At 44.1% G+C, this 20298-nt stretch overlaps 2 protein-coding genes across 2 annotated transcripts in view; both read left to right on the top strand.

Moving 5' to 3' along the window:
* Positions 1–316: 316 nt before the first annotated feature.
* OTP (orthopedia homeobox) lies at positions 317–11122 on the top strand. The gene is made up of 3 exons (XM_054489766.2): positions 317–519; positions 1816–2225; positions 8247–11122. Exons 1-3 carry the CDS (start codon positions 483–485, stop codon positions 8775–8777), a joined length of 978 nt encoding a protein of 325 aa, XP_054345741.1. The 5' UTR covers positions 317–482; the 3' UTR covers positions 8778–11122.
* A 7255-nt stretch (positions 11123–18377) lies between these two features.
* Positions 18378–20298, top strand: part of WDR41 (WD repeat domain 41) — a 185824-nt gene continuing 183903 nt past the window's right edge. Inside the window, exon 1 of the mRNA XM_063664930.1 lies at positions 18378–18518. Coding sequence (XP_063521000.1) covers positions 18480–18518 — 39 coding nt within the window. The 5' untranslated portion in view covers positions 18378–18479. The remainder of the gene's footprint in view (positions 18519–20298) is intronic.

Below are 20298 nucleotides of genomic sequence, written 5' to 3'. Positions count from 1 at the left end.
CTTCGAAGCGCGCAGGGCCGGCCAAGGGGAAGGAAAGGGGAAACTGGAGAAAATCGCAGGGAAGAACTAGAGGGAGCCCGGCCCAGAAGCTCAGGGCGAGGCCGAGGCGGCTGACGCTGCTTTAGCTCCTGCTCCGGGCTGGAGCTGCCAGGGCTGCCGCCGCCGCCTCCTTCAGGCGGGCGCAGGCGAGCGGGCGGGCGGAGTGGGGGACTCTCCGGGCGCTGACATTTGCAGGCTGCCCTCCTGATTGGTCCCCTCTCCGAGCTGCTCACGGGTTCATTCAACTGTTAAGCACCTCCCCGTCTCTCTAAAGGACATTATAATGCAAGAAGCCCCCTTTTTAACCACAAACCGAATTTTCTTTCATTTAGGTGATCTATATATATATCTATATCGTATAGCTTATAGCTTATATCTATTTTAAATAACTTAAAGCCGCTAAAATTTGGGGGGGAACAGCTTTCGCCCTGGAGCGGTGCGCGATGCTGTCTCACGCCGACCTCCTGGACGCCAGGCTAGGTGAGTGCGCGCCTCTCGCCCAGGCAGCCAGGAGAAGCCGGGGCAGGAAATTGTCAATTTGTTCCTTATTTTACCTTAATGCGACCTAAATGGACTAATTTCTTTAAAAGTAATTGTGCTGCATTAAAGTTTAATTTGATTTAACATCGCCTTTAAAAAAATCTATGGAATATGTAGATCCAAGAAAGGAGTTGGGGAATGTTGTTACTTTTTATTTTTCTTATTTTTCTCTTCCCCCTCCCCCGCCTTTTTTTTTTTTTTTTTTGAAAGGCGATATACCCCGTGATAATTTGTTAGAAGGTATTTCTCTCTCTTTTTTCCTCTCCTGTTTGTTTTGATTTGGGATTTCTTTCTCCTTCCCTTCCCCCCCGTTTCTCTCTCCCCACCACCTTTTTCTCTCCTCCTTTTCTAAGTGTGGTGTAATTTGTAAAAAATCTGGCATAAAGGAGAAGCTGCTGCCATCGAGGCGGATTTGCTAAGTGTGCTGGTTGAGAAGGAGAGAAGCCAAATTCAACCTCACAGTCATCCCCCACTCTTCTGCAAGGGACTCGGCGTTGCCAATGGCTGTGAGGAATGCGCCTTTTATTTCTCTGGAAAGAAAAGTTGAAATCTCTAAAGTTTGATTCACGGTTGTCAATAGAGTTCACTCGAGTTTCCTTAATGCTATCTGGGTTGCTGGGCTCTGGGTTTCCGGATTGGGAATCTTTGGTGATGGATGTGACTCCATTTTCCAAACACTTTCTCTGATTTGAGGGGGAGGCGGAGCTGATTTGGGTTGATTTCGGGGGGTGGAAAGCTTGGAGGCTTATTCATCTTCCGAAAGTAAGGGGGAATCGGCTGAGGGCCGGAGGTAGAGTTCGTCAGGCTGCCGAAGCGCAGGTGCCGCAGCAACCGAGGAACTGTTTAATTTTCTTTCTGCCCGCCCCCACCCCCCGGCACCCCTGTGTCCAAAGATTTGCTCTCGATTTCCTGGGGCGCCTGGGGTACGGCTTATGGAAGGGATTCAGAGGCATGTTTTATTGCCGGGACTGGGAGTGTTTTATTGTGGGAGAGACGAAAGCTTGTGCTGTTTACTATGGGAGCCGGCTGCGGAGAGGGGAAGGGGCCAGGAGATGTTATTCCAACCCGGCTGTCCAAATTCTGGGGAACCCAGCTGAATACCCTGGGAGTTTCTTCCTTAGGACAAGCGTGGGTGCGGAGGGGGCCGAGGACGGGTTGAAGGAAGGCTGCGCGGGGAAGACAGCCCCTCCTGGCATCTCCAAGAAAGTAGTGACCGCGATCCCCTTGCCTCCTCAGGTATGAAAGATGCCGCCGAGCTTCTGGGCCATCGGGAGGCGGTGAAGTGTAGGCTGGGCGTGGGGGGCTCCGACCCCGGGGGCCATCCGGGGGACCTGGCACCCAACTCTGACCCAGTGGAGGGAGCCACTCTGCTGCCCGGGGAGGACATCACCACAGTGGGCTCTACTCCGGCCTCGCTGGCGGTGAGCGCCAAAGACCCGGACAAGCAGCCCGGGCCCCAGGGCGGCCCGAACCCCAGCCAAGCCGGCCAGCAGCAGGGCCAACAGAAGCAGAAGCGCCACCGGACGCGCTTCACCCCCGCACAGCTCAACGAGTTGGAGAGGAGCTTCGCCAAGACTCACTACCCCGACATCTTTATGCGTGAGGAGCTGGCACTGCGTATCGGGCTGACCGAGTCCCGAGTGCAGGTACGAGGGGCTTGGGCTCCGGGAGAGAAGGCAAGGACGGGGCGGGAGTATTTGGGCAAAGGGAGCAGGGTCTTCCCTTCCTCTGTCGAGATCCCGGGCTGTGTTCAGGCTGCCTGTGCGTTCCTGTGTCGAGTTATCTCCTTCTCTACCCGGAAACTGGTCCCCATCGCCATCCCCCAATGGACACGCAAGGCCCCTGTCCCCGGCCAGTATAGCGACAGCCCGGAAGAAGCTCCTCAAAATCGAAGCCCGGCGTTGTCGGGCTACAGGGTTCGTCTCCTCCGCCTGAGAAGGCAACCTCAGCGCCCCCCGGGCGGCCCAGCCGAGCGTGCACCTCGACTCCTGCTCGCATTATTGACAAGTATTGCCCCCTAATGAGTTTGTGTTAAGCGTTTGGATAAAAGGAGGAATGCAACAATTATACAGAAAACAAGAGAAAAGAGCAAATAAGGTGAATGGGCGCCTTTTAAAAAAGTGCTACACCCAGGTTTCACGGCGTGGCTTCATTATCTTAAGTATCACCCTCCCTCTGCACTCAGGCGAAATATTCCTAGCTTTGATGTTTGCAAGGGGTTTGACCTTTCGTAGTCTACCAGTGCGCTGGGGGCAGCTGACGAGATTCCCACAGCCGGTGAGCCCCGTTTTGTTTTGGAGTCCTCTAAGGAATCTGGGTTGGGGGAGGGGGAATGAAAGCTTTCTGTTGTGGATATCCTGTCTGAAGAAGGGGCATTCAGAACCGGAAAGGTTGACAGGTGGTAGAGGAAATCATTGCTGACCCCTTATTTTCCTCCAACCACTCTCCAACCTGTAAATTATATATAAACTAGAAAATCACACCTATAACTTTTCTGAAAATTGGTGAATAAAAGTATAAGCCTAGTGAATCCCAGATTTTTTTTTTTTTTTTTTTTTTTTTTTTTGCTTTTTAAAAGAATGAAGACATATCAAATATTTTATGGACAGGTGCCTGGGGGTGAAATTCCAAGCGCCGGTACTTACTCTTGAGCTATCCAGGGTGCTGAAAAATCTTCCTTTGCCGTCTTGGACGGTGGTATTTTCTGTACGATATCCTGGGTGTCATCAACCTGGTCATTTTGTTAAACCAGTGCTACCTACTTTTATAAAATTAACTTTAAGATCTTAGTTACTTTCTATTTGATCTAAGTAAGCAATGAGAACGTCCGTAATCACAGCGTTGAATATTTCTGTCTCCATTCGTCATTTTAAAGATAGTCTAAACTGAAAAAATAGCGCATGCTTCTGCTCTAATAGCAAATGAATATCATTGGGGATTTAAAATGGTCATATTAATAAAGCAATATTGATTAACATAATGATTAGCATTTTTATTCAATATAAGTCTGGGTGGTTTTGCTAGTGAAAGGCCTAGACCATGGTCTTTTAAAACTACACACCGAAAGAGTACTAATTGCATAACTGCAAACATGTATTAGTAATGCTCTTCAAAATTTTTATTTTTCACCTTTTAAAAAATATCTGAAGTTGAGTTTGAACCTTTACATAAATATACAATTTCAATACTTCCATCAACACTGATGACAGTGCTTGCTTGTAGGTTCAATCTTGCAGGTTAGAAATTCATAAATTTGGGGGTTTTGTCCCTTAAGAGAAAGATTATCTATTAATTCTTTATTTAAAGGGTAAAATGCTGTGTCTTAACCTAGATATACTGGCAATTAGTTTAAATTAAAATATAACTTAGAATCACAAATAAAATATAATTGAACAACTGATTTTATGAAAAAAGAAAACGAGGTCTATTAAACTTTATTAGGTCTTCCAAAGGTTAATGACAGTTATTCTTTTAACAGAAAAAGTTGTAAATGAAATAAAATATAAGCTATGTAACAGAAATAGTTATTTTCAAAAAGTACACAAAAGAATGCACAAGAAGAAAGAGACAAAGTACTCTAATTGTTCCAGCATAATGTTCAAGCAAAGATAATGGCTTGAGCCTGCTGATAGACACAATTTAATAGAATGGCAATTTCAATATTTTTAAAAATAATGTTCCATAGTTTAAAAAGTAATCAGATCAACATAACCTTCTTAATTAACTTTTCAAAATGATTAACATTATGTAATGTAATGCAAAAATAATTTATGGAAAATGTATTTACTTCACAATTCACTGTACCATTGCTCCTTGACCAAATTCAAATTAAATAGTAATTGGCTTATGTTCTTTTATGATCAGTACTTCATAGTTTTCTTTATAGTTAACAGATTGCCACACATTCTTTTCAGTGTGTGGGCCACTGTGCTGATTAAAAATTATCTGAACATTTAATTCATTACAATTGTATATTTTTAAAGATGCTTTTTGGTTCTAGACTAAATTATCCAGTATACTTATTTTTATCTTTATTTGGTATATATCACACTTTTAAGTATTTATTAAAGCATCTCTACTCACATGGAGGCCAATTCCATGTCTGATATCGCTCCTCTTTTCTGGCCAGTATAATAAAACCATTCCTTTTATAGCATGCCATTATTAGAAACCAATTTCAGAATTATTTATAACCTGGAATGGCTTATTAAGCAGCAATGTGAGAATCATGCAAATTATGTGATCAAATGCAATATAATAAGCATAATCATTAGTCTCTAGCATGGATTAATTAACTTTCAATATTTTATTTACATAAAAACCAAATCAGTGAAATAACTTCTGCACAGTCAGGCTTGCCTTTCAATATTTTATATGAACAAAAATAATGTGCTGTAATTCCATTGACCGTGTCCCCCAGAATGGCCCTGTCACCTGCCACATCTTAATAGGGGGACAAGCTGAGAGTATTTTCTAGTTTTCTAATGGAATGAGAAATTGCATTTTCTTCCTCTCCCAGCACTATTAAAGTGTAATGAATTCGGCCCAGAGTTCACGGCTGGCTGATCGAAATGAACCTGAGATCTAGGCTTTAATACAGCTCCCCAGATTTCCTCCAAAATCTTCACATTAATCATTTGCTGGATTCCAATGAGATCTTCATAAAGCATTTGCTTCAAGGGGGGAAAAAGCAATATTCTCTCTTTCTCTCCCTCTTTTTTCTATTTCTCAGTCATTTATAGCTGGGGAATTAAACGGGCTATATATTTTAAAATACATTTACAGTATGTCTATATTACTGTAACAGCAGATATCATGAAAGTGGATTTTTAGATTCCAACCTCCATTGGATTCTCACTGTTGTATTAAGCATTTTCCAAGTAGAGCTGCATTTCAAACTGAGTACAAAGTTGGCCCGTTGCTGTGGTTAATATATTTCCTGGAGTTGTCATCTGTGCTTTCTAAAAATCTCCCTTAGGTTTTGCCTGCATTTTAATCCGTCATGCTCTAGTTTTCAAGTGGAAACGTTCACATTTAAAAAACATATGCATCGTAGCTTGGAACGGAGGTGCTCACACCCCACGCAGATTTTTTTTCCCAATCCCAGTAAGCCATGAAACATAAAAAAATTTGTAGCCATCATTTGACTACTAACCCTCAAACATAATTGAGCACGATTTTTCGATTATTTCTATAATATTTAGTTCTTTAACAGCTGTTCTTTTCCGCCTGTGCCTGAGCAGATCCTAGATTCAGAAACCATTCTGGTAGTTGCATTTTCTATTGAAATTCTACTGGGCAATCCTCCCCCTCTTTCTTTTTTCTGCTCCTTCCCTCACACTCCCTCCCCTCAAACAAACATTTCGGGATTCACTGGCACTTGCAGATTGTTAGGAACCGGTCTTGATTTTATAAGACACCTTTCAAAACATAAGTCGGGTGCGGCGTGTAAGGTGTGGGAACGTTTAGTCACAGACACCGTCCCGTCTACCTCCCCCGAGTCCAGCCTTGGGTGGGTGCTGCACAGCGACTTGCGGCCTTAGGTCTTCTCGCTGTGCCTTCCTTTCCTCCTGAGAGATGCTCTCTGCCTAAGACCGCTAACAGCTCAATTGGGTCTCATTGATCCCACTCACTATCTAGAGCCCTGCTGCCTCATTAATCCGTTGTGCCACCAGCTCACGGGCTGCAACTGGGAAGAGACGAGACCTGTTTACCCATCGCCGACACTGGGATACGCAGCAATCTGCAAAATGGGGTAGACACCACAGGAAGAAAGTGGTAGGCGACGGCGCAGGCACGGTAGAAAGGCGAGGGCCGGCCCCAAGCTTACCGTTCACACTGGTAAGCGTAGAGTGCGTCTACGCTTGCCTGGGCATGAACACACCGCTGAACATTGTTGGCTCACCGAGACCGAGGGCAGGTATGTCCATACCCCTGATACTTTAGCTTGCAGAGTAAACACTAAATAGGTTAGATTAACGGATGCACAACTTTTTTCGTCACGGATATGGTGGTCAAATTGCGTTGGCCAAATTCTAAGAGGAAACTCAGTACCTGGGCTGTGTCCCACATCATTTATATTTAGGCACAATAAACTCCAGAGGAGTAGATTCTAAACTGCAAGTCTTCCAGGCAGGCTTGCTGGCAAATTATTATTATTATTATTATTATTATTATTATTTAAAAAGATCGCGTTCAAATAGGGGGAGATGGGAGTTATCTTGGATTGGCAGCTTATGTGATATCTTTCAGGCAGAACTCTTCTTCTGCGATAGAGGGTTTGACATGCCTAGGCAAATTTGCCTGACAGGGTCTGTAACTCCTGGGACACTGTTAAAAAAAAAAAAAAAGAATAGGAAGGCTATTTTCATTTGGAGTGTATTTATCAAACTCATTTCCCTGAAAACGGACGTTTGGGTTTGTCTGAGCAAAATTAAATTTGATTCATATATCTCGTGGTGAAATGTGACCTCCTTTAATTCGTATTGGTCCGAAAATTTGCTTTTAGTTTATAAATGAAATGGCGACTTAAGGGAATTGGAGGCCTTGTTACTTGGGACCCTTAGTAAGTTCCTGAAAGGAATAGACTTTGGCTTGGCGCGGTGGCTCACGCCTGTAATCCTAGCACTTTGGGAGGCCGAGGCGGGTGGATCACGAGGTCAGGAGTTCAAGACCAGACTGGCCAACATGGTGAAACTCCGTCTCCATTAAAAGTACAAAAATTATCTGGGCATGGTGGCGCGTTCCTGTAATCCTAGCTACTCGGGAGGCTGAGGCAGGAGAATTGCTTCAGCCGGGACCCGGGAAGCAGAGGTTGCAATGAGCCGAGATCGTGCCACTGCACTCCAGCCTGGGCTACAGAGCGAGACTCCGTCTCAAAAAAAAAAAAAAAAAAAAAAAAAAAAAAAGAATAGGCTTGAAGGCTCTTGGGGCAGCAGGTTCCAGCCACTCGTACAGCCCAGACAAAGGTGTCCATAGAGTGGTTTGGGAATGAGGCACGGAGAGTTGTGGCAGTAGCACCAAGCAATATGGGAGGAACGGGTAGTCATGGTGGTGACCCAAACAACACTGTAGCTCAGTGGCGTTCACTTTCCCACGCAGATCACTGTATTAACCTCTGCTCTGTCAACCGTAGCGTTAGGGGTTTTCCTTTGTCTTTCGATTTTGAAACTGACTATGTCATCCACAGCCTGTCATCAATTTCCAAATTTCCAGCGTTTCTGAAAATTCTATAGCCCATCGGTGTTATAAGGCATGCTATTAAGCCACATGGGTACACGTTTATCTTCATTCGTACACCTGTGGGTCGAGCTTTGACACATGCCTGACTGCAGACCTGTGAATCTGTGCAGTGTACAGATTGTGCAGGGGCGTGGTGAAGGCTGCACACGTTTGGTGTGTTTACACAGTACGTAAACTCTCCGGGGTACGAGCTCTTAGGAGCGCAGGACTCCGCGCTTGGTGGGTGCAGGGGGCGCCAGCTGCCAGGAGTTGGTGGGGAGCCACAGTCTCCGGCTGGGTATGGGGGCTTGTCGGGCCGATGGCACTTGTTCCTCCCGGGGCAGAGCGGCTGTATCCGAGGCGGGTTTCTGGGGCTCAAGCCCCAACTCCCCAGCGGCCGGGCCGGCTAATAGCGCCCTGTCTGTCTCCCGCCCCGCCCGCTCCAGGTCTGGTTCCAGAACCGACGCGCCAAGTGGAAGAAGCGCAAGAAGACGACCAACGTGTTCCGCGCGCCCGGCACACTGCTGCCCACGCCAGGCCTGCCTCAGTTCCCGTCGGCTGCCGCCGCCGCTGCCGCCGCCATGGGCGACAGCCTGTGCTCTTTCCACGCCAACGACACCCGCTGGGCGGCGGCCGCCATGCCTGGCGTGTCACAGCTGCCTCTGCCGCCGGCGCTGGGCAGGCAGCAGGCCATGGCGCAGTCGCTGTCCCAGTGCAGCCTGGCGGCCGGGCCGCCGCCCAACTCCATGGGCCTGTCCAACAGCCTGGCGGGTTCCAACGGCGCGGGGCTGCAGTCGCACCTCTACCAGCCCGCCTTCCCCGGCATGGTGCCCGCCTCCCTCCCCGGCCCCAGCAACGTCTCCGGTTCGCCCCAGCTCTGCAGCTCCCCGGACAGCAGCGACGTGTGGCGGGGCACCAGCATCGCCTCCCTCCGCCGCAAGGCGCTAGAGCACACAGTCTCTATGAGCTTCACTTAATGCAGCCGCGCCCCGGCCCGCTCCGCCCCCAGCACCGCCCCCGGGGCCGCCCCGAGGCCCTTCCGGCGCGCACCCGGACCCAGGCGCCCTGCCCCGTCCCGCCCCGGCCTTCGCCCCGTCTCGTTTCGTCCTCACCTCTCTCCTCCACTCGCTCGGGCTCACCCCAAGCCCCAGCCCGCGAGGCCTCCCCTCCGCCCGATTTCGATCGCCCGCGGTCCCCAGTCTCCCGGCCGCCCCTCTTCTCTTCCCACCCAGCTGCGCCCCCGGCCCGGTCTCCAGCGCCTCAGCCCACCCTTCCCGCCACCCCGGCCTCCCTGCTCGCGCTGGCCGTGCTCGCGCCCTCCTCCCGGCCTTCTGACTGGCGGCGTTCCCACCCACACCTTCGACGCGACGCCTACGACCCCCCTCGCCCGCCGCCTCCCCTCCGGTCCCCTCTTTCCCGACACTTCGCGCCCCTGCTCCCGCGCCCGGCAAAAAGCATCCTTCCCGCCATTTTACGTACCAGGGAGTCGACTCAGGATCTGAAATCAGACACCAATGGACTGGTTTGTGGGCAGAAACACACACACTCGCACTCTCGCTCACGCTCAGACGCTACACACGCGCGCGCACAGACACGGTGCACCTAGGTCACACACGGACGTGTTCAAGGGACAGCACAATGTTAGGGATTTTTGTCTTAAAGGAGGACAAGCATCTGCTACCAACCGCCTCATCTGAGGGCCCAACTGATATAATTTGATTTATCCTTGTACTCTCCGAGCTCCTGTCTTTCTTTCCTCTCCCACCACGCTACCCTTGCCCAGTCCACCCAGTCACATCCGTGCAGCCCTCTCTTGGCTTGCAAGATAACGCTTTTATTTTTATTTTATCTTATTTTCATTTTCTTAAGCACAACTGTGTGAGGGTGTAGAAGAGAAGGCTTCTCAGGAGGAACGTGACAGTGGATTGGGTGGCTGGAGTAGACTAAAGCAGTCATGTGACGAGGAAGAGGTGATCTGACCCATTTTGATAAGTCTTTATAAGGAAGAATAAACGTGTAAGCAAAATTTTCTTTTGTAAAAGCAAAAGCCACATCTCTTTTCTGGATCCTTCAGGACTGGGGTTTGTTTGCTTCCTTTTTCGTTTCTCTCTTCTCGCTGCTCTGTGCCCTTGGTTGTTTTGTGGTGGTCCTGTCGTCCCTCGTGCCCCTCGGCCACTTGCTGGCAGCCGACGGGGGCACTCGGACATCTACAACCCTGCAACTTTGTACAGAGAAACACAATCAGCTCTTTCTGCATGTGCTGGTCAAATCCAAACCCAGAGAACAGAAGCGCTTTCTAAGAATGAACAAACATGTGAAATAGGATGTTTTGTGTAGATAAAGCATTCTTGTTACATACTGGTCAATTTGTGATATGTTTTAACTTAATGTCTGTGCTTATTTATGGAATTCGGTTTTCTTAATAAATGTTTGAGCTAATATAAAGCATATTATTTGACTTTTCCGGACAAGTTTATATCAAGTTCAATGTAAATGGATAAAATAAAATCATTTTCAGTATGTGATATAGAGAATGATGGGTTTTAGTGTGACCTTGAACGGCAGGAGGGGTCTGTCTCGTTGGGGGAGGGGAGGAGCCAGTCTTGGGAATGGTTATATTCGCGGCAGTTGGGACGCGTGGGCCCTTCGCCCTGCAGTGGGCTTGGGTTCGGTTTCTGGGCTGCACGGTGAGGTCTCCACGACGGGGCGGCGTGCTGGGGCGCCGCGAGCGCCCCACGCAAGCTCTGAGTCTCCCGAGGTTTCGGGCCAACTCAAGTTTCCGAGGCCCAGGTGGGACTCCGAGCGTCGCTGTCGGCGCGAAACGCAGGGCACGAGAGTTCCTCAGATGAACGGTGTCCCTGGGGCAGCGGCACGGAGGGCGCCCCTCGCGGGATGCGTGCGCGTGATGGGGCGGCCGTGGGTGGGATGGGACCACAATTCGCACCCTCGGCCTTTGGAGCCTGGAGTTCTGCTTTCCGGCGCCGCCCCAGCAGTGTCTGGCCCCAGGTACGCGGTGGAAGCGAGGCCGCGGCTCTCGCCTCCTCCGGAGCCTAGGCCTCTTTGGGGCCTTCCCTAAGGCCACGGCGCCCCTTCGTGTCCCCAGACCCGGGATCCGCTTCAGATACCCGGGGCCTCCCAAGTAAAGGGCAAACGCGCTTCTCCAGAAGAGGCATGTCCGGGACGACCAGCGCCTACCAGGGCTCCCCCAACCCCGGGGCTGCTCTGGTTTCCTCTCAGGGTCCCTGCTGGCTGCGTACTAACCTCGATTTCAGCCACGTGCTCAGAGGACTGCCCCAAAGGAGTAGGAAAAAAATGCCGTTTCTTCGGTCGGTCGAGGGGAAGGTTGCGGTGTGTTTTAAACTTGGAGGCAAATCGATCTCACAGGCTTCCTTGGGAAGGCTAACCGAAATCAATCTTGTGGTTTGAAATTTAACGGTCATTATAGGCGTTGAGAGGGCACCCCTTTTCCCACGGGAAGACTTCTCATTTGGTTGTCTCAGAGTGTAAACCCTAAAAAACACCCTCCTGCTAAAATACAATACAGCTGGGCTACATGTGAATTTAAGGAGGTGTTGTAGTCGTTACTCAACTAAGAGAACACAATGGAATCTCCTCAGAGATGAGAACAAAAAGCTATGATTTTTAATGATAAAGTAAATCTGTTCATGTTACCTTAGGAATTTTAATTAGAGGTAAACTGGTGGGTGGGTTCACAGAATATTTCAGTTATACACTTTCCTAAAGACTATTTTTAGTACATTAAAATATTAAAGAAGAGAAAACATGCTCATTTTGAATTTCATACAAGAATGGAACATTTCTGTATTTGAGAACCCATCCAAGAATTTAGCAGCACACAACCACCAAATTTCTAAAATATGAGTTAATGAAAAATACTTTTCCTTGTTTTTACATTTCATCATATTCTTGCTTGTTTTATGTTAGTGCTTTTTTTTAAAAAAAAATTGAAATCATGGATACTGTAATCTCAAGTCACATTTAAGAGATCAGTACAAATTACAGATTGCTTCACCAGTGCTCATGGAATGTTGTTTACAAGGATGCTAATTTTACAGCTTTTTATGCTGCTATAAAGCATAACTTTATGATGTAGGAATGCAATAAAGGATGCTAAATGGAATCTTTAAAAATTGTATTTCTCAAAGGCAAGGGAAATGGGATCTTTCATTGGAAAAAAATGGGCCAACTCAGAACACTGATGAGAAGTTGCAAATCAACTCAAGTGATAGATGCTTTCAAAGATACTTATATTTCATAATGTAGTGGTTATTTATCAATATTATAGTAAAGTGTACAGAGTTTTTCACTTGACCTGACTCTGGGCTAATATTTGTTTCTATAGCAATAGATTTTTGTGTTAAGAATCCTGAACATTTTAAAGTCGTATATGCCATTAGGTTAAGGGAAGGCAAGCAGGCCTGAATTGTTAAGGTTGACGGTTTAGCAAAGATAAAAAGAGGAGAATAAGAACCTCAATCACAAGCCTGAAAGATTTCTGCTTTTTGAAGGAGAAAAATCTAACAACAGAATAATGCTTCATGTTATTTTTTTACTCATCATTAACAGCAATTCTGACTCAAAATTGTTAAAGATCTAATAATAATTAAGTAAATTTAATAAGGGAATAAAGACAATAATGTTGAATAGTATCAGAACACAAAGTAGCTAAGTACAACATGCCAGATGTCCTGCCTCTAATAATTGTACTTTTTGCTGAGTAGCCTGTTTGGTATTGAATACTGTCACCACGTGCTAGCTGGAAACAATCCATTATGATGTAACCATATGATTGATTTATTTTAATATACAAGTTCATCCTTGTATCTTTATTTTTTCCTCAGTATTGGTACTAAATATCATACATGCCATACAAGTGATGGTATAGTAATGATGTTGCACTTAGATTACCTTTTGTTGATGGTGGAGGAAATATGATATGGGAATGGAACCTGCTGAAGATGATGTTAGATACTCAATACAAAACAGCATGCAGAGCAGTTTGGGTAAATCAAGGTAGATGTGCGTATAGACATGCAGAGGAAATAAAGAGGAAATTCTAACTTTGGGACAATTTATGTTTGGTGCCCCCAATGACAGCTTTTCCCAAAAATGAAAATGTGTTTTTAATTTATATTGTGGACCTTACATTTAAATTTTTAGGATAAAGAAAAAACTTAGCCCACAAATATGTGTATTCTAGTAATGGCAGTAGTTAACCTGTCAGTTGAAATAATGTAACCTTCCTTTTCTCCTTTTCATGACATAAAGATAATCTCATCTGAGGGCATTTATGTGAAGAAATAACAGCATGGCATGGTGAAACCACTGGCTCATTAATCCTGGCATCTACTTCCTACAGGGTTCCTTGATTAGTTAGATTCATTCACTGGGCATTTCAGAGTTTTTGATTTGTCACCATTGGCTAGGTTCACTGAGTTCAGGCTAAATTGAGCCAGAAGCAATGTTTATTAGTAATTTTGTAGTACAGGCTACCCTAATAATTCAGCCCAAATATCTCATCTGAAAACTATCCATTCACCCTCACTTCTAATGTGGGTTGCAGCTGTGTTCATAGGGAATTGAAAGAACATAAGTGATTGGGCATGTATTTTCTAAATTATTTATATGATGGCTAATAGCTGTAAATCCATCTTCGTATCCAATGCAGAAATTATGACTTATTTTAAAAATGAAAGCTGCAACAAAGAGGGGCATCCCCTGCCCAGCTTTCTGCTAAGTCTTCTCAGTGCAGAGCTTTTGGTATAGGAACCATGGCTGATTTAGCATGTGGCCATTACAGAGAGACACAGAACAATGCCTTTGGCTTTTTCTAATATGTACACTATCAAAACAAGGCATGGATTTAGAAGACTTACTAAAACATGCCATTAAGGAGTTTTGGGTATGAGCTGTGTACAGAGTTTTTCACTTGACCTGACAAAAGAGAGCCATCTTTTGATTTTGATGATGGCATACATGCCATACAAGGGACCGCAGTTCACACCCTCAGCCTTCCGAGCCCTGTGCTCGTCAGTTGTTTGTCTTTAAGCAGGCATAATTAGTTGTTATTACCATTAAGCTGCATCTTCCATCCACGTGATCAAATATCCCATATATCTCAGTTTCCATCTTCAGACCCATTTTATTTGAGTTACACTTGTTGCAGTTGCTCACGCTGCCACAATCCCTCTCAGTTCTGTGTTGAAGTAATTCACAAGTACCAGGAAATGTATAATTAACCCACATGACATATATAGTATATGTTTTTTGCATCTTTCGCTGAACTGTCGTAAGGCTTTATATACTTTTGTTCCTAGTCTTTATTGAATCTATTAAAGATAAACTCAAGGTCAGATTAAGAACTGTAGATGCTTTTTAACACGGAAAAGATTATATGTGATTTTTATAAAATTAAAAATAAAAATATTAAATTATAAAACAAAACGTAGATATACTGAAATTAAAATAAGTTCTTTTTAGATTTGCTAATTGCACAATTCTGAATGAGTTAAGTGAAGCTGAATTGGTCTCTCTTTTTGCTACCCTTGCTTTATTAATTTTCTTAGTCTATTATCTTAATGCTTAGGTACTCCAACATTGATTTCAAAAATAACATTTTTAAAGAGTGTTATTTCATTACTTTCCCTCTAGTACCTTACATGTGAACTCCATTTTTTAGTTGACACAGCTCATTATCTCATTTACATCATGGCACCATTATGAAGTAGATATTTTAACCCTTGTTGTATAGAGGAAGAAATTGAGAGTCATGAAGGCTAAGTAACTTGCCAAAGGTCACATCCCTAGTAAGTGGCAGAGATCATTCTTTAAGTTACATTTTCAGGTCATTAAGCATTACCATTATGTATGTAACATATAGACATTTCCCCTACTGTTAAAGTATTTTCAGGGAATAAAACTAAATATCTTTACTTAGAAATTTAACAGTCCACCCTTGTAATTTAAACAAGAGATACTTTGATAGGACATGATAACTGCATCAAAATAACACACGGTTTCAAGAGTCTAGAAACACTCCTGTCCTACGGAACCTCACCCTCTTTCCAGAGGTTAATTCAAGATATTTCAGCCACCGAGAAGGCTCTTAATCCTGTGAGAAATCTTTATCAATGAAGTCATCTCCTTGTGACACAAGCTCTGAGCTGAGGTGGCAATAAACTTGTGAAATAGCCCTAGGAGTACTTTGAAAGGGGTGGCATTGTAGATGGATGGGGAAGGGAGAGGATCCTTGGGTCTTTTGGTGCTTTTCTTGTCTGTCCCTGCAAGATTTTACAGGGAGATACTTTGATGTTGCTTCTGTATATTATTAAAAGAATTACAACTCAGCATAAACTGCATGTCCTTTTTCTGGCCTCCACATATTAGGAATCCATTGCCAAACATAGATCATAAAATCTTAGCATTTGAAGGGATCTTGAAATCATCTCATTCAAATTTCTTGACCACAGTTGTCCCTTTTTTATTTCTCACCAAGTGGACTTGCGGGCTCTGTTTGAATGCAAGGTAGATGTCTTTTATTGGCCTGCCAGAGTCCTTCCTTTCATTGAGCCTAGTCTGTCTTTTGTCTCCTAGTTCTTTCTTCTATAGTCTTACCTCAGGAAGGACTTTCTGTCACAGCTCTTACTACTGAAATGATTTTTCTTTTTAGTCTTCTTTTATCAATATCAGTCAGTGTAATACCCCTAGGCTATGCTATGATACCAGATAAAATTAATCTCTGGCTTAACACAACCAGGGATTTTTTTTTCTTGCCCACACAAATGTCACTGTGAGTAAAGTGAATCTCTAGGAGAGCTCTTCTTCATGTGATGACCCAGCGATCCAAGCAGGTTTCATGTTGTGACTTAATCACCCCATTATGGGGTTTCCATGGTCTTTGTGGGAGGAAGAACAAACTAGAAGTTTAAACTCGTTCTTTATGCTTTGGTCCAGAAACTTCTACTCATGGTCCGGTACCTAAGAAATTATTATAAGGCTTCCCCTAATTGCAAGAGGACTGGCAAATGTGGAACACATGAATAGCCAGTGAATAGAACATATCTCTGCCATAATCTTATTTTCTCGGTGATAAACACTCTTATTTTTCTCATTTAACATGTTTTTCCTACTTATATATAAGTCAACAATTTTTTTGTGCTTGTTGGCAAAGTCTGTAGGTGGGGGTACCAGAGAAATATATAACATCCAAGCTCTTTAAGGAGCTTATCATATAATTGGAGAGATAAGACAAATATATTTTAAAAAGAAAATCATACAAGTCAATTTATAATGGATTGATCAAGTGCTAAGTACTCTGATCTATATCTCAAATGCAATGGAAACTCAGAGAAGCAGGAGATCATTGTGGGTAGAATTCCTGGCCAGGCTTCCTGGAGGAACTGGGTCTTATAGGATAACAAGGTCACCCTTTAGGATTTTATTCTCCACTTATGTTTTATTCTGTTGGAATTATTTTGACCTTTCCTTGTGGCTTTTATTTTCAGATCTATAAAGTATGTTTCTTGTGTTTATATATATCCTTACTAAATTCTCCACTAACCTCTTAAATGTGGAGCCATTAACCGGATTCAAATCTCTAATGACCAAGGCAAGACATGGTGGGCCACTTGCCAGACTCACTTTAATAGCCATTCGTAATCTGATAGAGTGTACATAGATGGATACATTTGAGCAATGTAATTCCCCAATATCTAGCATAGACTCTGACACGTATTAGGTGCGCAATAGATGCTTATTAAGTTGCATTTAGGTCAGATGTGTTGATGTTAAAGCTCCCAGCTTATTGCACTTGCTATGATCTATTATCATGGTGGGGTAGTTACCAATTAAAAATATGTATCGTAAAGGGCTTACATCATTATTAAGGTAAAAAATAAATCACTCCTGACAAGCAAGATACTGTTTTTATTCCCACAAAAAGAGATCATCCTTGTCTTCTGATGAGCACAGTGCTCACTTGGAGTAAACTAGTCACCCATGGGAAGCTAATTACCTTTTCCAAAGAACTGGGGTACCATGTAATGTCTTCAAAAAGGTAATTTAGTGAATGATGCCCTGTTATCTTGGAAGAGTTAATATGCCACTTTCAGAAACTCCAGTGACTGGATTGTCTCCCACAATGGAAGGAGGAGCACACACTTGCCAGGAAACCAGCTATCTTAGATTTCCCTGTTGGAAGACTTAAGAGCTTCATTTTCATTTTAAACCTAGTGGTTTCTTTGAGAACTGGTTGTATGCCATAAGCCATTTTAGGTTTGAAGAGTGATGATGAGAATTTTCTCCTTAGGCAGAAGAACTCCAGAGGAAGACCTTGAGCTTCTGATAGGGGTTGTTTTGGGTTCAGGTTAGGAGAGCGTTGCTTCTCAGGGAGGGAGGTTGTTTGTTTTTTAGTTACAGAAGAACAATCCTTGTCCAGTCATGACTCTGCTATATTTGGGGACCCAGAAGAAATGCATGGTTTGGAAAACATAGTTAAAGTCCTTGATCTGCCATTACCTGACTGTGTTTTTAGTTCAGTCACGTAGCAGTTGTGCACTTCCATTTCCTCATCTAATATCTGAAGTTATTTCCCAATGCCGACCATTTCTAGTAATGAATAACTCTACATTGCTGACTAGTGTGGGGCAACTCAGTTTATTTTATTTCATTTTATTTTATTTTTTGAGACGGAGTCTCGCTCTGTCTCCCAGGCTGGAGCGCAGTGACGCGATCTCGGCTCACTGCAAGCTCCGCCTCCCGGGTTTTACGCCATTCTCCTGCCTCAGCCTCCAGAGTAGCTGGGACTACAGGCGTGCACCACCTATGCCCGACTAATTTTTTTTGTATTTTTAGTAGAGATGGGGTTTCACCGTATTAGCCAGGATGGTCTCGAACTCCTGACCTTGTGATCCGCCCGCCTCGGCCTCCCAAAGTGCTGGGATTACAAGCGTGAACCACCGCGCCCGGCACAACTCAGTTTAAACATAATCAAATGCCTGGACTGGTCTCTGTCTAATCTGTTTCTTTTTAAGGCATTGTCCCTTTTTTTTTAACCTGGAGATAGGGGCTCTGATTCTGAGTCAAGTCAGCATTGTGTTACCGTGGTGAAAAGGTAAGCTCATAAATATCAATGCTCTGCTGAAGAGTTGCTGCCACTGACAACATCATTAGCCTCCTTGTAATAGGACCCAGGGAAGGGATTGGGACTGTGTAGGAATTGTTTTCCGGAGTAGGAAAGAAAGAGTGGAACATGCTAGGATATAACTTCTTATAGACAAACATGGCTGTGCAAAAGAATCCTGATTCCTGTCCTTAAACAATTAGTGCCATGGGGTTTGCATATCATCTAACTGAAAAGGAGAAATTAGAAAATAGACAACCTAGACATATACTCATATAGGAAGCACTCAGTAAATTTTGGTTGGATTAATTAGATTCAAATAGTACCAGTTTCTTGTGTAAACTTAGTGGAACCAATGGCCAACGACTTAGAAGCCTGAGGGGGCAGTTCCAGCATATTTATTTCGTTGCCAAGGCAACACCAGGTGTTTGTGACCACATGGGAGAATGAAAAGAATGGGCAGCCTAGTGGTTGCTCAGGTGAGCGTAGGTACACAGACCAGGAAGTATCTCTGCTCCTAACCTCTCTTTATGCATGCATGAAGGCTAATTGTTCAAGTCCAGGGGAAACTGGTGAGGTATGTGAAGTTTTTGTTGGGCCTTCAGCTTTCTTCATCCCCCAATATTTTCAGGGTCATAGGACCTTATCTTTCAAATTCTTTTCCCCTATTAAAACAGGAAATTTCTGGGATCATTTACATTTTGACTAAATAGACTTACAACAATATGCTAACTTTCTATTTTAAACTCTTTAATTTTAGTATAGAAAGAATATTTTTATCTTAATTCATTAAAATAACTTTTAAGCAGTAAGAGGCAAGTAAGGGTGATGTTGTGGGTGGAGTTTGCACAGGGGCATTCTGCAGTTTCAGGAAATTATACCACACCTGAAAAGAATCTACTTTAATTGTTTGGGAATGCTCAAGGAGCCGGAGCAAAAGGGGTGAAGAAAATATTCTTTCTTTGGGAGGTGGGAACACAGGTATTTGTTTTCTTATTATTTACATTGTATATTATATATATATATATATGCTTATTTCTTGGACATATTTCACAATAAGATAAGAAAAAAAGTACCAGTAGTAATTTCCTCTTTGCTTAGTGTCCCCTCTTTAAACATCTTTACTAGAGTGATAGCCTACAGGTTCCCCGAGGGATTGATTGCCTCACAGCTGCTAAGTATACAGAGGCACCTTTTAGCATTGCTGACTTCTCCTATGCGAAGCCCTGGGCTCCGGAGTCACCTCTGTTTCCTGGCTTTCCAGTAGGACTACCTAACCCTTGTTAAAAAACAAAAAAACAAAAAACACCCCTTTTCCTTTCCTAGCTCTAGTCCTCTGCTTTAAAATTCCCAGGGTTCATTCTTACTGTGTAATATCCTGCCCTGACTTTTCTTCTTCCTTCCTTATGGTAATCCTGTTGTTCCCTCTAGACAGGTAGTCCTCATCCTCCTGGCCCCCGGTCTCCACTGCATCAGAAACACCTGGACTTGGGGTCAGGTCTGGGGAGAAGCAGCAGCTGGACATGTTGCTCAAGCTCCTCTCAGATAATGGGGGTGAGGGTAAGAGGGAAAACTGGGGGGTCTCTAGGGGTGTAATACAGGAAAGTCTGCCCTGGAACACCCAGGGATAGGTTGAGACGATGAAACCTGAGTGTGGGGAGAATCAGATTCAGGACTTTTGTTTCTTAATTTGTGTGTATTGATGATTAGATTAGCTATTTTTCTGGCCTGAATGTGTGGTATCTGACAGTTATTAGATGGCAAAAATTATTTGTTGAATAAATGATCCTGGAATGGTGTGAGGGAAATGCAATATCAACTTTGACTTTAGGTACCAGAAAAGTGAGAGAGGAATCAAATGATTTTCCATGTAAAAGTAAAAATCATATTGATGTGAGCTGCTTATGTAATCACCATGAAGCAATTACCGTGAAGCAGTTATATGTAAAATAAAATACTTTCAAATGAACTTTGAGTTCTATTTTGTAACAGTAGTAAATTCTACTAGTGTCAGGTAGGCTGTATCAAGGTGTAGAAAGGGAGGTTACTGGTCATCTAATCTTATTGTTGCTGGTTAAATTCTTCACAGAAATTATAGACCAAATTGTCATTTAGCATAGCTTATGGACAGGATGCCCACCACCTTCTATGGGATCCCATTTCTTCTAAAACGTCGTTATATCACACTGAAACCATCCCCCTTCTGGCTTATCCTTGATGTCCCACAAAGCAAGTCTTCAACCTTTATTGCTTGACAGGTCCTCACATGTTTAAAGACAGTTTTCTGGTTCCCCTTCTTTATTAAGTTCTGTGAAACAATAAGGGGCTACGGTCATAGGCACTAAAGTTCCCCAAGT

The sequence above is a fragment of the Pongo pygmaeus genome, chromosome 4, assembly GCF_028885625.2.
Source record: "Pongo pygmaeus isolate AG05252 chromosome 4, NHGRI_mPonPyg2-v2.0_pri, whole genome shotgun sequence".
NCBI classification, from domain to species: domain Eukaryota; kingdom Metazoa; phylum Chordata; class Mammalia; order Primates; family Hominidae; genus Pongo; species Pongo pygmaeus.
Note: the sequence above shows the minus strand (reverse complement) of the source record. Positions and strands in the feature narration are given on the sequence as shown.

Excerpts from the sequence above, each read along its gene's own strand:
- OTP (XM_054489766.2), top strand. The coding sequence starts at position 483 with ATGCTGTCTCACGCCGACCTCCTGGACGCCAGGCTAG. Across the intron at positions 520-1,815 it reads CCTCCTGGACGCCAGGCTAG|GTATGAAAGATGCCGCCGAG; the intron begins GTGAGTGCGCGC and ends TTGCCTCCTCAG. Across the intron at positions 2,226-8,246 it reads TGACCGAGTCCCGAGTGCAG|GTCTGGTTCCAGAACCGACG; the intron begins GTACGAGGGGCT and ends CGCCCGCTCCAG.